We start from the raw sequence: 12,526 nt of genomic DNA on the forward strand, positions 1-12,526 counted from the left end.
AGAGCTATTTCGCACTGATCCGAGTTGACATTTCCTGAAAAATTTAGCTAAACACTTTTCCTCTTTCAAAAAAGCCTGAGATATAGAGAGATATTAATCTGAGCTAAAACAGTGACCATAATGTTCTGCTTCTACATACTACCCAGAAAATATCCTCAGGAACGTCCACACATACATTTGGTGGAAAACTCAGAACAAACCTGGGGTCCAGCAAAGCTTTTCTCTAGTTGCCATCATGTATTTCACAATCAATACATTTCAGATTATCCAGTTTCTATTCTAAATTTAAGTCCTTGCAAGAGGACTTGATTGCCTCTCAATTACTGAATATTTGTGATGGAAATAAACATGCAAGCTCTGCTATGAAGAAGTATCCAAAATTATCAGTGACTGACCTTTGTAGGTCATACTTCCTTCATATACAGAATTAAACCTGATTCCTGCTTCTTCCCTTTTACCACCTATTTCCTCCTTCCTCTCTCAATTAAACTGCCAAGTCCTAATCTCACCATTTGGCCTTTCACCTCCTTGAAAGCTCACAATTCCTGATCTTCTTAATCTAGGATCATTACCATCAATCAGTTCTTTAGGCAAGTGAAATCTTTTTTCACAGAGGGATGCCAGAGGTCTACTGATCTCTCAGGCTGATAATATTGTTTTATTTCTAGTGCCAGTTGGGATTTTTGAATAAACTGTTGCTAGTGGCATATTTTGCCGATTATATGCTCTGGACTGGTAAACAGAAATTTGCTTGAACTGTGGTTTCTTCCAGGTTGAGTCATTTACTGGGAGAGATGAAGGATTAACTTAATTAAATCAACTAATACTTTGACAAAGTGTTAGGGATCCTGCCAAGGTTAATGAGGGCTAAGGTTAATGAGGACCAAGTTTTCCTTTCCTATGTCTTAATATCTTTTAGATAGTAGCCTTACTTACCAGACTTGCCTCACTTGCAGCTCCCCTCATATCCCTTACACTGTCTATAATATCCATCTCAACACCCTGTTCACCTGCTTCTCTAAAATGGACCATTGGGACTCTTTTTACATCTTCTATTGAGTACAAGCTTTTCTGCTGGCCCACTTTGCAAGGCTCCTTCTCATTCATCTGTTCTGTTAAGCTGGGCACTTACTGCAGTGGCCACACAAAATAAACAAACTTCTCTTTGTGTATAATTAACCTTGACATTGCTGCAGTAACCACACCTTTAGGTAACCACCTGTGTCCTCTTTGTTCCCGTTCTGCGTTGCTTTCATAAGGGCCACTGAAGCACCTACTGCACTACCAGGTACTGTAAAAAAATACTAAGATAAAACGAATCTTAAAAACAGCTAAGATCTTAAGGCATATCAGATTGCAATGTTTGAATGCAATTTTTTCAGGAGCAGTTCCTAGATTTTCTTCTCTAGCACCATGCTGTCCACTTATTGTACCAAATGCTAGCAACACCATTTTCAGAAGGCCTGCCTCAGGAGTAGTACCACTAATATTAATGATACACTGAAAGAATAGAAAGCCACCACACAAAGCAAATGTATTTTCTGAATGCAGCTGAAGCTTTGGAAATGTGATGCATTTCTCTCAACATCTCACACAGGTTTCTTACTTTTTTGAGGTTTTTTCCTATGTTCACATTTTCTTAAATCCAGTGCGTTAGGAATTATGACAAGGAAATATGAGATTACAGGAGACCTCAGGACAGAGGTATTAAATGTGGTTAAAAAAACCCCTGTCAGCAACTAACCACACAAATTCATTTTTTTTTTAAATTAAAATTCTTTGATAGAAAGCACTACACACTAAAGACTTACTAAACTATATTACTTATTAATCTAAAAATTTCCAGTTAAAATATATTATTTTTGCACAAGTTTAGCAAAATATTTTGGTAGACTAGACATAATATCCAAGTGTTTTTCCTTGTTACCCTTTGGTTTATATTTGCTAATTTTTTAAAGGCCTTTCAAAACTTTCAGACAGGGCAAGATCCTGAAAACATTATGTAAAAGCACTCTTGGACCCTTGTGCTCTTTCTAACAGGATATGAAACAGATTTGGAAGGGGGTTAAACAAATGAATTAATGAACATTATAATACTAATACCAGCTATACTAAAAGTTACTTCTGATCAGCCTGTTTTGTTTTCAAGGGTTTTGAAATTATTTCCCGAACAACCTTGATGGATTAAAAAGAAAAATAAAATCATTATCATTTTTTTTAATGTACATCCTGCGTTCTCTTAAAAAAATGCTAGGTTAACAGCATTACAGATGCTCTTTAAATAGAAAATGTATGCACCCCTGGTGTCAGCCACAGAGAAAGCCTCACAGTGCTGCCTTCCTAAAATGCTCCATCCCCAATCCATCTGGGTAGGTTAAAACAGTCCCCCTCACTCACTCCCTTGCAGAAGTTATCAGTAAAAATGCAAATAAATTGTGATTATGACTTTTTTTTTCTAAACAAAGGTAACATCCACTCTTGCAGAAGCGCAACCCATCTAATCAATTTGGTCAAGCTATTTATATACTATTTTTCTATGATCTTCTGTGGCATCCGATTTCACTGGGGTCATGGAGATATTGATGCCTGATAAATTGCCAGTAATCAAAGGTTGTTAAGTGCTTGTCAGCTTCCTTTCAAACTTGAGTCTATCTTTATCGTGAGGCAGACAGTTCAGCAGCTACAGAGCATTTACTCATAAACAGATAAAAACCAAGAATAATGCATTATTATCATGAAAATATCCATACTGTTGCAGAAACATTTGTTCTAAAGCAATCTCATTTTTCTGAAATAAGACTGTGGCCAGTGAAAAGTGATGCCTTATGCCTCTGCAACAAGGCTGCTCTCCCATGCATGAAACATTTTGTTTCCCAGCTCCTCCTCTCTCCTTTAAGCCCTGTTCCTCAAGGCCTCTGTTTAGTTTCGATTCTGGAATACATGCAGGGAAATGTGTGATTTTAGAGTTTTAGTTGCACTTGGAGTTCATTCCAGCTTTTCCAGTTGCTCTCTCCTATCATAGTAGTTTGCTGGCCACAAAAAAAGGTCAGATAACTTTAACTGGAAAAAATTTAGAGAAGGTGCTGATGAACTCTTACAATACAAAGATCTTCTTTTAAGGTATGTTGATTAAAGCCCTCTCGGCCATAAAATAATGAATTGAAAAAAACTGAAGCAAGTCATTAGTTGGAGCAATCAGTATAACTCCACTGAAATGATGAGCCCACATTAGTTAATGTCACCTGTGCACTACACTTAAAATATGTTCAGAACTATCTGGTATTCAAAAAAAAAATTCTGGGAAGAAACTTCAGTCTTTTGGAGAAACACATATTAGAGTTAAATTCTCCCAGTGAAATACGAGAAGAAGATACATCTGTCCATCCTACCAAGTTGTTCATAAGTTTGTTGAGTGGAAAAGATATGGTTGTAGAAAGAATCAAGGAAATTCAGAATGATAAATTAGTAATGAAATACTCTTACAGTGGAAACCTTTGGAGAACACCCAAGACAGAATTTAATTGAGAGGTAGTGATGATCATTTATTATTAATAAAACTTTTGTTGAAGGAATCCTGTGCAAGGACTATTATCTTTCCCCAGAACATCTGAATATTAGTTATGTTTTCTGACAAGGACTGCTAGATTTTACAAGTAGTGATCAGCTACAATAAGGGGAAGGTTTCCTTTGGCAGTGCAAGGCACTGTGCAATATTACTCAACGAGGGCTGTAAAAGTCACAGAAGTTCTTTGCCCCAACAGCAGCCTAGTTCCCATTAGACATCTCAAAATCAGACCACTGAGATGCAGTCAGACACTGAATGATATAACCCTACCAATCTGTTCTGGTTTAGCAATCCAACCTTTGCCTCTCTATTTTGGGCATACAGTGTTGCTTCCAGGACTTTGACAGTTTGGGGCCAGTTACAATCAGCAGGTTGAGGGCTGCATTTGCATTTGAGGCAGCCATTTTCTTCTTTTTCACAAACCGTCTTTCCTCATGTTCAAGCTGCAAATATATGCTGCTGTGAGCACTGCACCTGGAAAGGCTGACAGTTTGCATTGCTAGACTGGTTCTGTGTACTGATGGCTAAACAAATCTGAAGTATCCGCATACCATAGCATTACTGCTTCTGTTCCCGAGTGCACCATATCTTCAAATCAAATTTAAACAATACTTGAACAATCTCACTTATTTTAAAATCATAAAATGAGAAGTCTATCTCTGTAGATATTTTTCTTTCAAATTATTTGAAAGATTTCTTTACTAACTTGCAGCAATTGCTAAATATATGGATGCATTTCACACTCTTCCAAGTGCATGCATCCTGAATGCTACAGGATCTCATTTCCCTCCTAAAAATTTCCTATGACCTGCAACTACAAGGTGCTGCCATAAAATAGCACAGTTATTGGTATTAGAACCATCCTCTGGATGCAATCAATGCTCTTGTGCATAAACACAGCTTAAAGAGAAATAAACAGTCACTCCATTCCCTCAAAACAGTGTAGATTGCACAGCAGTGTTTTGGTTAGTCAGCCACCTCTTCAGCAATCAGAATAAGCAACTTAACTACAAATGTTATATTTGGAACCTGAAAGGAGTTACAGCACAGAGGATGTGATCTATCTGCATTTATGGTGCTTTCATCTGTGAATTCATCTTTCAAGTAAAAGCAGGCCACATATTTGATATAAATTTATACTCGCTCTTACCTTGAACAATCTCAAAGCTATCAGTCATGTTCCATACATCAGTATTAACTGAGGAGAACCACAGACACCCTCCCAAAGAAGTTTTAGAGGCCTCTCACTCCAATGGCTTGATGAGTCTGAGAGACACCATAATGATCATCTGGGTGACGGAAGTCTGTGTTACCGTGAATTGTGCCTGTGCCTAAAGTGTCAAAATATTGTAACATTTAACTTGTTTGCACTTCTTGTTTCCTCCCTCATGACATCTACAATACCATTTACTTGCTAACTCTGCAAAGTTCACATGATTTCCATCACAGATTTCAAAAACTCTGAAACCACCCAACTGATTTCATGTCAATTTTTCTCTCCATTCCTATCTGTCAAGAGCACTGCAAGATCTTTCAAGCTGCACTGCAGGGAGTCAACATACTTTTAGGTGATGGCAACATACCAGTGTTAATTTGACTAATCTAGTTCAGCATGCAGTATGCAATTATTTCCTACTCTCCTGATTTTTTTCCCAGCCTATTTTCAATTTAATTTATATATTGGTAAGGATTCTACCTTTAGAAAAGATAGCTAGTCCACGAGCCTTCCACTATGCTGCAGCTGCTGCTGTTATATTTGTCACTAAAAAAACCCCCTCACCTTATGTGACAATGGGATTTGAATCACAATGGCTAAATATATCATGGATAGAGATTTGATTGCTTTACTTTTTTTTCTGAAGGGGAAAATATGAGAGCAAAACCTCACAGTTTATTCCATGCTTCACTACAGTGTAATTCTAGACCCTAAAATTTCTACCATTCTTATTTTGGTAATGAATGGAATGTAAAAGGGAGGTATTTAAAATTATTTGCAGCAGTTCTGAGGGTTAAACCTGCTTAACCCAACTTTTTATTAAGAGAATGTCAACAGAGCATATATTTTGTTTAGGGAGTACTGGGACATCATTATTCTTCTACTAGCATGTTTAGTTCTAAAACCTGGGATTTCTTCAGGTTCCTGTAGCTGTCATGCACATCATATACCCATTCCAAATTATAGCGCCTGTTCTGAGCTACTCACTACAGCAGGATTTGACCTGAGAAACTAGAGTTTTGTTTTACTTTATTAACTTGGAGTACTTTTAAACAGTTTTTAAACAAAGTTTTTCCCTTGACCAGCAAGGGAATTTTCAGCCTGAAGTTCTCAGCAGCATCCGGTGAGGCTCTTGGCCAAGTTCTCCAGATACTGTACATCCACAAAGACAGCCTGCTGGCTCTTGCTGTGGCATTTTCTTAATCCTCAGAACAGATTTCCTGGATCTAGGAAACTTAATTCCTGACTCCTTTGACCCAGATGCTGGCGAAAACGTAGTCTGCAGTCTGTACGTAAATAGGTGTGTTCATTTTTTCTCTTTTCTTTTTTCTTTCTAGGAACTGGCTTTGCTGTTAAATTTTTCTAAAACAGTCATATTAATATGTTCAAAAATCCACTGTTGAGTTTCAGATAAAGGATCACATCTGTTCATGAAAATCTTCTTCTCAGCTGGGTTGCAATCTATGCAGCTGCTGCTTACTGGATGGAATAAAGTTTTGTCCTAGAGGAATGAAAAAAAACAGAATTAGGTAGCAAATGCCAAAGCATTGAAAGTATTGTCATTTTACAGAACATGGATTAACATATGAAATGATTTTGTGGTCTCTGTGCACTAACCCTGTGTAATAACCACAGCTATTATTAGGAAGCTGTAGACAATGGAGTGTTTTCTTCCCTTAGGTTATCATCTTTCATAAAACTGGGGATTCAAGAAAGAAGGAGGAGACATCATCTGGTCTTTTACTAACAACTGCATAATATAACTAAAAAATAGAATGTCTTTAACATCTTTGCACATCATGTATTTACCTGGAGCCCATTTAAATGTCTGAAATGTTTTTGGGTTTTTTTTTTTAATTTATTCTTGACAGTTGTATGTTTCTGGGCAGGAGGAGCTGTAACAATCTTCAACTTGGTGAAGATGCTAAGAATGAATTATTAACTGAAGTGGTGGACAGATGGACACAGGAATGATGTTCTCAGTTCTCACCCCACGCAATGCAGACTTGGCCTTGATAAGACGAGCCACTGAAATACGCTTTCTCTCCTAATAAGATGGAAATCGTAATACTGATTTAGCTCCATATGGAGATTTTGGGAGGGTAAGCATGGATTAAGTTGCTTTAAAAAGCATATTTATGATGATTAGTTTTATTAATTTTACTTAATAAACTAGAGTTAATATTAAGTAACCTGACTGTGAATCTTTGTTAAAGCAGAAACTACTCAGTTGAACAGCTGGTGTGGGTGAGTTGGGTAGTTTCAACATACTTAGTTCATATAGCAAGTGTTTTGAGAGAGACAGATGTGGGAGTGATTAAACGGTTTGAAAGTTTCCAGGAACTATACTGTGTCTGTTGAAATAAATTTCAGATTACTCTTGGTAAACCACATCCAGGCTTTTCCCGTCTACACCAAACATGCCCTGATTAGTATTTTAATACTAATCCAGGATGTGCCTGCTTGCCCAGTTTGCGAAAGGGAAAAAAAGATCTACTTGTCAAATTGAAATTGATTAAAAACTCACACAACTGCTGTGGGTGCCGAGCAACAATCACGGAAACTTCTCTTTAACTACAAATACCCCACATTCCAAAAAAAAAAAAAGTATGAAGACAAAAAGAAATAGCAGCTATTTAAAACCATTTTGAAAAAGAAAGTGTTTTTTTTTTAATTTAGGAAAGATGAAATTGATTGATTTTGGGGGTTGTGAAACTCTGGTAAAGTACAATGCCTCTTTTTAAAATTAATACATGCAAGAAAGAACAAAGGCAAAAGCATCTTGTTCTCTGGCTGTGGGTGATGATGTTACATCTGCCTTTCACAAATACCACTTTTTCCTTCCAGCATCTGCCCTTCCCCAAAAACAGTGGTTGAACACACAGACTCACACACCCACACCCAACACTGCAATTCAGAGGGATATCATCACAGCTGACAGGACTTTCCCTCATACTCTACAAAGCGAGCAGGGAGGATACTTCAGCTTGCAAGAAGGGGGTAACTGTAACGTGTACCGAGGACTATTGTGTCCCTACTAGGAGGTGGGCCTGCAGGAACTCCCAAGCACCCTATGGGGTGGTGCAGGCACCCATCTGCACCTTGCCAGATCCTCCTGTCTTCTAAAAAGAGATTGATGGAGTGGCACTGCCCAAAATCAGGACACAGTGACTGTGCCATGGCCACCCGGCCTGATGTGGGGCCTTGGAGGAAGGGGGCATCTGGTTTTCCTTGCATTATAGCTGAGCATGAAGGTCAGCCAAGCTATTAGGAGGCCAAAGTTGGAATACTAGAAGCTTTAATAAGATAGCTGGTACAAGAAGAAAGAAAACAGCTTCAGCACAAAAAGTTTGCTATGAAAAACACTCCAGCCTTTCCTGGAGTCAGAAAGGCTGACAGTTTTTCTTCTCACAGAAATATCCCAGAGATGCAATTTTTGAGTGAAGCATTGTTGGTGCTTTCTTTCAGAGTCTGGTTATTAGGAGAGAAGAGTGTCTTTTAAGAATAGAGACAGAGTTACCACTCTGGAAAAACTTCTGGCTGACTTAGCTATATATAAAGGCCTATTAATTTATAATCTCAAGCTTATGCTGACCTGAGGTCAAAGCCTACTGCTCTTACAGAAACAGGCTCAAGACTTTAAGGAGTCACAGTTGCATGGACCCTAGCAAAGAACATTACAAGAGAAATACATAAATTCCTCTTTACACCAATATTGAGAAACCACAAACGCTATTTTGGAGACATTGCTGACATCTGAAAACAGCAGAGGGATTTTTTTTTTTCCTTCTGCATGATGGCAAGCCCAAAGATTATTTGCAGAAGGAGGAACTCCTCCATAAGATAATGGGTCTTGACAGTTCAGGGGGTTGGTAATGAGACACAGAGCCTTTCATTTCTTCTAGGTCACTGCTATAACTATAGCCAATCTCAAGAGCAACTGGAAGTCATTATCAGCTGGTGGCTGCAGTAGTTTATCTGAAATTAGTTGGTAGCCCCAGTGCAGTTTCAGCAGGACAGATGCCCATATTATAAAAGCTACTATCACAATGACATGTCTTCGGCTGTCTGAGGAAATAATCTAAGCACCTACTGTGTGAAGAGTGAACTTATTCTTACAGTTTGTCCCTGAAGCTGTCAGGAGACTATGAGCAAACCACTGTCTTCTGGGCAAGTTTTTGACATTGTCAGTTTAGCATCTATCATAAGCACTAGACTCATGGTAAAATTATGGTGTAATTGACTTTGCACAATTGTTCCTTTTTAAAGACCTACTAAATCAGTCCTCTCTTGGATACTTGTGCTCTACAAATAGCACTAGCGGGCCTACGGCACATAAATTGAATCATTCTTTATCAGAACCAATGTATTACCTGTCAGCCCAGAATGATGCTACATTGAAAACCAGAGGCGTACTCCTTCATTGTGAGGAACAGAAATTTGTAGGCACTGCTGATCATTGGCTTGGCATGCTTAGGAGTCTCAAACAGATTCAAGAAAATGGCTTTAGGTTTGGGAAGCTAAAGCCATTCTCCCAAATCACTAGTAATTACAGGTTATTTACATTTATCTACCTAAATTCTTACACTGCTCCAATATGGTGTCAATATTTTTTTTTCCTGGTATTAAATTCTATTCTTCTACTTACAACCCATAGCAATGTTTGCAGTGCTACTTGGCTTTCTTCTTCTTATAGGCTTTTCTTAAAGGTATATTTGGCTATAGACCAGTATTTTGGATCAGTCCTAAGAAAATTGATTATTTAATATTGCAAACTTACTAGACTTTCAAATAGCTACTCAGATGCAGTTCAAACAGTATGGGAATACGAACAGATTTTTGACACATCTTTATTAGTGGTGGTTTTGATTTCATTCATCTGAAAAGAATGCAGTTTGAACACTCTGTGACTGCACTGCAATGAGAAGCAAAGTGCCTGTAATGGGCCTAAGCTGTAAATTTTTGTCAGAAGACCACTCCTTACCCAAAGTAAAATACTAAGGTATTCTATTTGCCACTAAAATATTTAAGCTGTTTTTATTCGCCAGTATCGAAACCCAGGTTGTTAGGGTTTTTATGCTATAAGAATACAGAATCTGAAAACAGTGCCTGACTTCAAATTACATTTGCAGCACTTTGTGCCGTCACTTCACAGCCCTAACTTCTTCTTACCATTGGCTCAAGGATGCAAATGATCATGAGAAAAGTCTCATCTTTAAACTAACAAAAACCTCTTATTTTCTAGTTTTATAGAAGTACTATGGCAACATGGGAAGAAATGCTTCACATTAAGCATGTCATAAGACACTGACAAGCAGGGTCATTTTTCCTAAAGCATGAGAATTACTGGCAAGATGGGTACATTACCATTAGGAAGCTTCAGTGCCTGTAAGTGGTGCAGAGAACAAAAGAGAGCTGCTGACCTTCTCTCTGTTTTTTTAAAAGGAGACACTTCTTGCTTAACTAGACTATTATTTATTTAGGGTGCAGATTTAGTAGCATACCATCCTCTAGGTAAAGGGCTCTAGTACAGATGCAGTTAAACAATATAACATCCTCTTCTTGTACGTTTTTAGTATTCCTATTGCCAAGATGATTTCAAAACTAGGTAAGGATTATATCATCAGGATTTTGGAGGCATAGATATACTACCAAAAGTCTCTAAAATAAATCTACCCTGTATCTGAGGAAATAGACCATGGGAAACAATAAAAACTACTTATGGTGTAGCCAAACTAAAACTAAGCCTAAAAAACCCATGTATACATATTATTCCAATGCAGTTTCCTAATTTGAAGGTTTATGCAAACTGAAGGTTTGTATTACAGTTAAGACTGTGCCAGTACTTCTACCATAACAAAACTTTATAGTGTTTCTTGCTGAGATGGAAATGCCTGTCTTGCATTGAGAATTTTTATATGAGCCCGGTCAACCTTCTATAAATTAGAAAGGAAGCTGTACAGAGAATTTAATAGAACTCACACTATGTATTTTTTTCAAATGTCATTTTTTTTAGTTATCTGCTGTATTCTGTCCTCATCAAAGGTGATGAGCCTTATAGAGGGCAGCTCCAGACCCACATTTTGTCTTATGGACTGGCTATATTAAGCAACAATGAAATGTCAAATGTATGAAAGCTTCTTTCTTGCAGCTTGGGTAGGCAAAAAGATAAATCAGAAGGGTTTTGAAGCAAGAAGGTATTATTATGGCATTATAATGTCAGAGAGACAGCAATACAGCCATCACAGCTTATCTCCTCTAAATATCTGGGACATACATTCTAGTTTTCTTACAGGTAATACTTCAGTTTCAAAGGGATTACATTTCTGGAAAATCTTGTGGTAGATCTCCACTTGCAACATAAATAAGGTAAAAAGGCACAGTGTCTGTAATAAGTAGGCACTCAGAAAAAGGGTCAGGGCAAACCTGTTTTAATGGTTCTGAATCAGTTTTCTACTATATATACTTTCAACTAGAAAGCAGTATTGAGGTTTATCTGGAAAAGACCAATTCCTGGCACTTTGCCCTCAGCTTAAGCAAGGTGGAGGGCAAGGCACAATGGTCAAAGAAAACTGAAGCATGTGTGAGAGGAATCCTCAGTGCTTCACAGAAATGTATATCCTTATCCTGAATGGAATACAGAGCTTATTAGCAAAATCTTTAATCAAGGCAACTTGCTGATTAACCATTAAAAAAACCTAACAACAACAACAACAACAACAACAACAACAACAACAACAACAACAACATTGCATTACCAGGACTTTACCATAAATGAGGCTCTGACAGTTTCTAGCTTGACCTCCTGTTTCCAGTGATTTATAAAAACGGGCTGAAACTCAGCAGATCAAAGTAGTGTCTAAGCTGCTTATCTTTAGTTTATAAACTCCTGCCTTCTTTGGGCTTACAGCTCTGCTTTTAATGTTGGATTGGGGTTTTTTTTGTTAGTTTTTTGTTGTGTTTTTTTGAGGGAGATTTTTCTGCCACTTGTAATCTTGAAAATGAAGTAAAATAATAACATTTAACTCGTGAGCAGCATTTCTTGCTGCTGTCACATTGGATGAAAATATTTCCAACAGTGCCTCTGTTAAAATGACACAAGTATCTTGAAGCGCCAGAATGGTAAAACACCTTTCAGGGAACAGATCCAACACAGACACCCTCTGAGCTGGATCACATCCATTTTCATTTAAATTTGACCTAAATAGCAGAATGTTCAAAAGGAACATATTCTAGAGAGATTACCTCAAAATTAAATTGGAATAGGATGGGGTGGATTTTAAAACAAACTTCTCTGATGGGAAAACACAAGCCTGTGCTAAACTCAAGACAGTCTGAGCCTCTGAGATGCCCCACAGTGACTCTGACCTTCCTATAGCTCCAGTGCTGGTTTCCCTTCATTCCATGACAATCATACAGTGTGACAGGGCTACTGTGCGAAATGGCGTCGAAGCAGAACTTCCTGGTGTGAAGTGGCTCCCCAGGGCGGATGTCTTCTCTCCAACCAAAGGTGAAGAGCTAGAAAAACATACAGGCAATATAATGATATATTAATAGTGAAAAACATTTAAAACAACACAAAAAGCTTGATGCGTGATTTCCTTTTCACACTGGTGAAAACAAAATCCTGGTTAAACAAAATCCTGCCTGTGTACAATTCAGTGATGCCAACTGCCTCAATTATAGTGCATCAGCAGTGATGTGGAATATACCCCAGGAAGGCTCAATCCCTATGTCAGGGAAGG

The 12,526-nt window shown here is 37.9% G+C and overlaps 1 protein-coding gene across 3 annotated transcripts in view; it reads right to left on the minus strand.

The window, feature by feature from the left end:
- Positions 1 to 1,591: 1,591 nt before the first annotated feature.
- The window catches only part of GALNTL6 (polypeptide N-acetylgalactosaminyltransferase like 6), a 481,442-nt gene continuing 470,507 nt past the window's right edge, over positions 1,592 to 12,526 (minus strand). For all 3 annotated transcript variants that reach the window (XM_027676722.1, XM_027676721.1, XM_027676723.1), the window contains 2 exons: positions 12,150 to 12,299; positions 1,592 to 6,282 (listed from right to left, as the gene is read on the minus strand). In XM_027676722.1, coding sequence (XP_027532523.1) covers positions 6,115 to 6,282; positions 12,150 to 12,299 — 318 coding nt within the window. In that variant the 3' untranslated portion in view covers positions 1,592 to 6,114. The remainder of the gene's footprint in view (positions 6,283 to 12,149; positions 12,300 to 12,526) is intronic.

This window comes from Neopelma chrysocephalum, unplaced genomic scaffold (assembly GCF_003984885.1).
Source record: "Neopelma chrysocephalum unplaced genomic scaffold, ASM398488v2 Primary Assembly neopelma1_42, whole genome shotgun sequence".
In the NCBI taxonomy this organism is placed as follows: domain Eukaryota; kingdom Metazoa; phylum Chordata; class Aves; order Passeriformes; family Pipridae; genus Neopelma; species Neopelma chrysocephalum.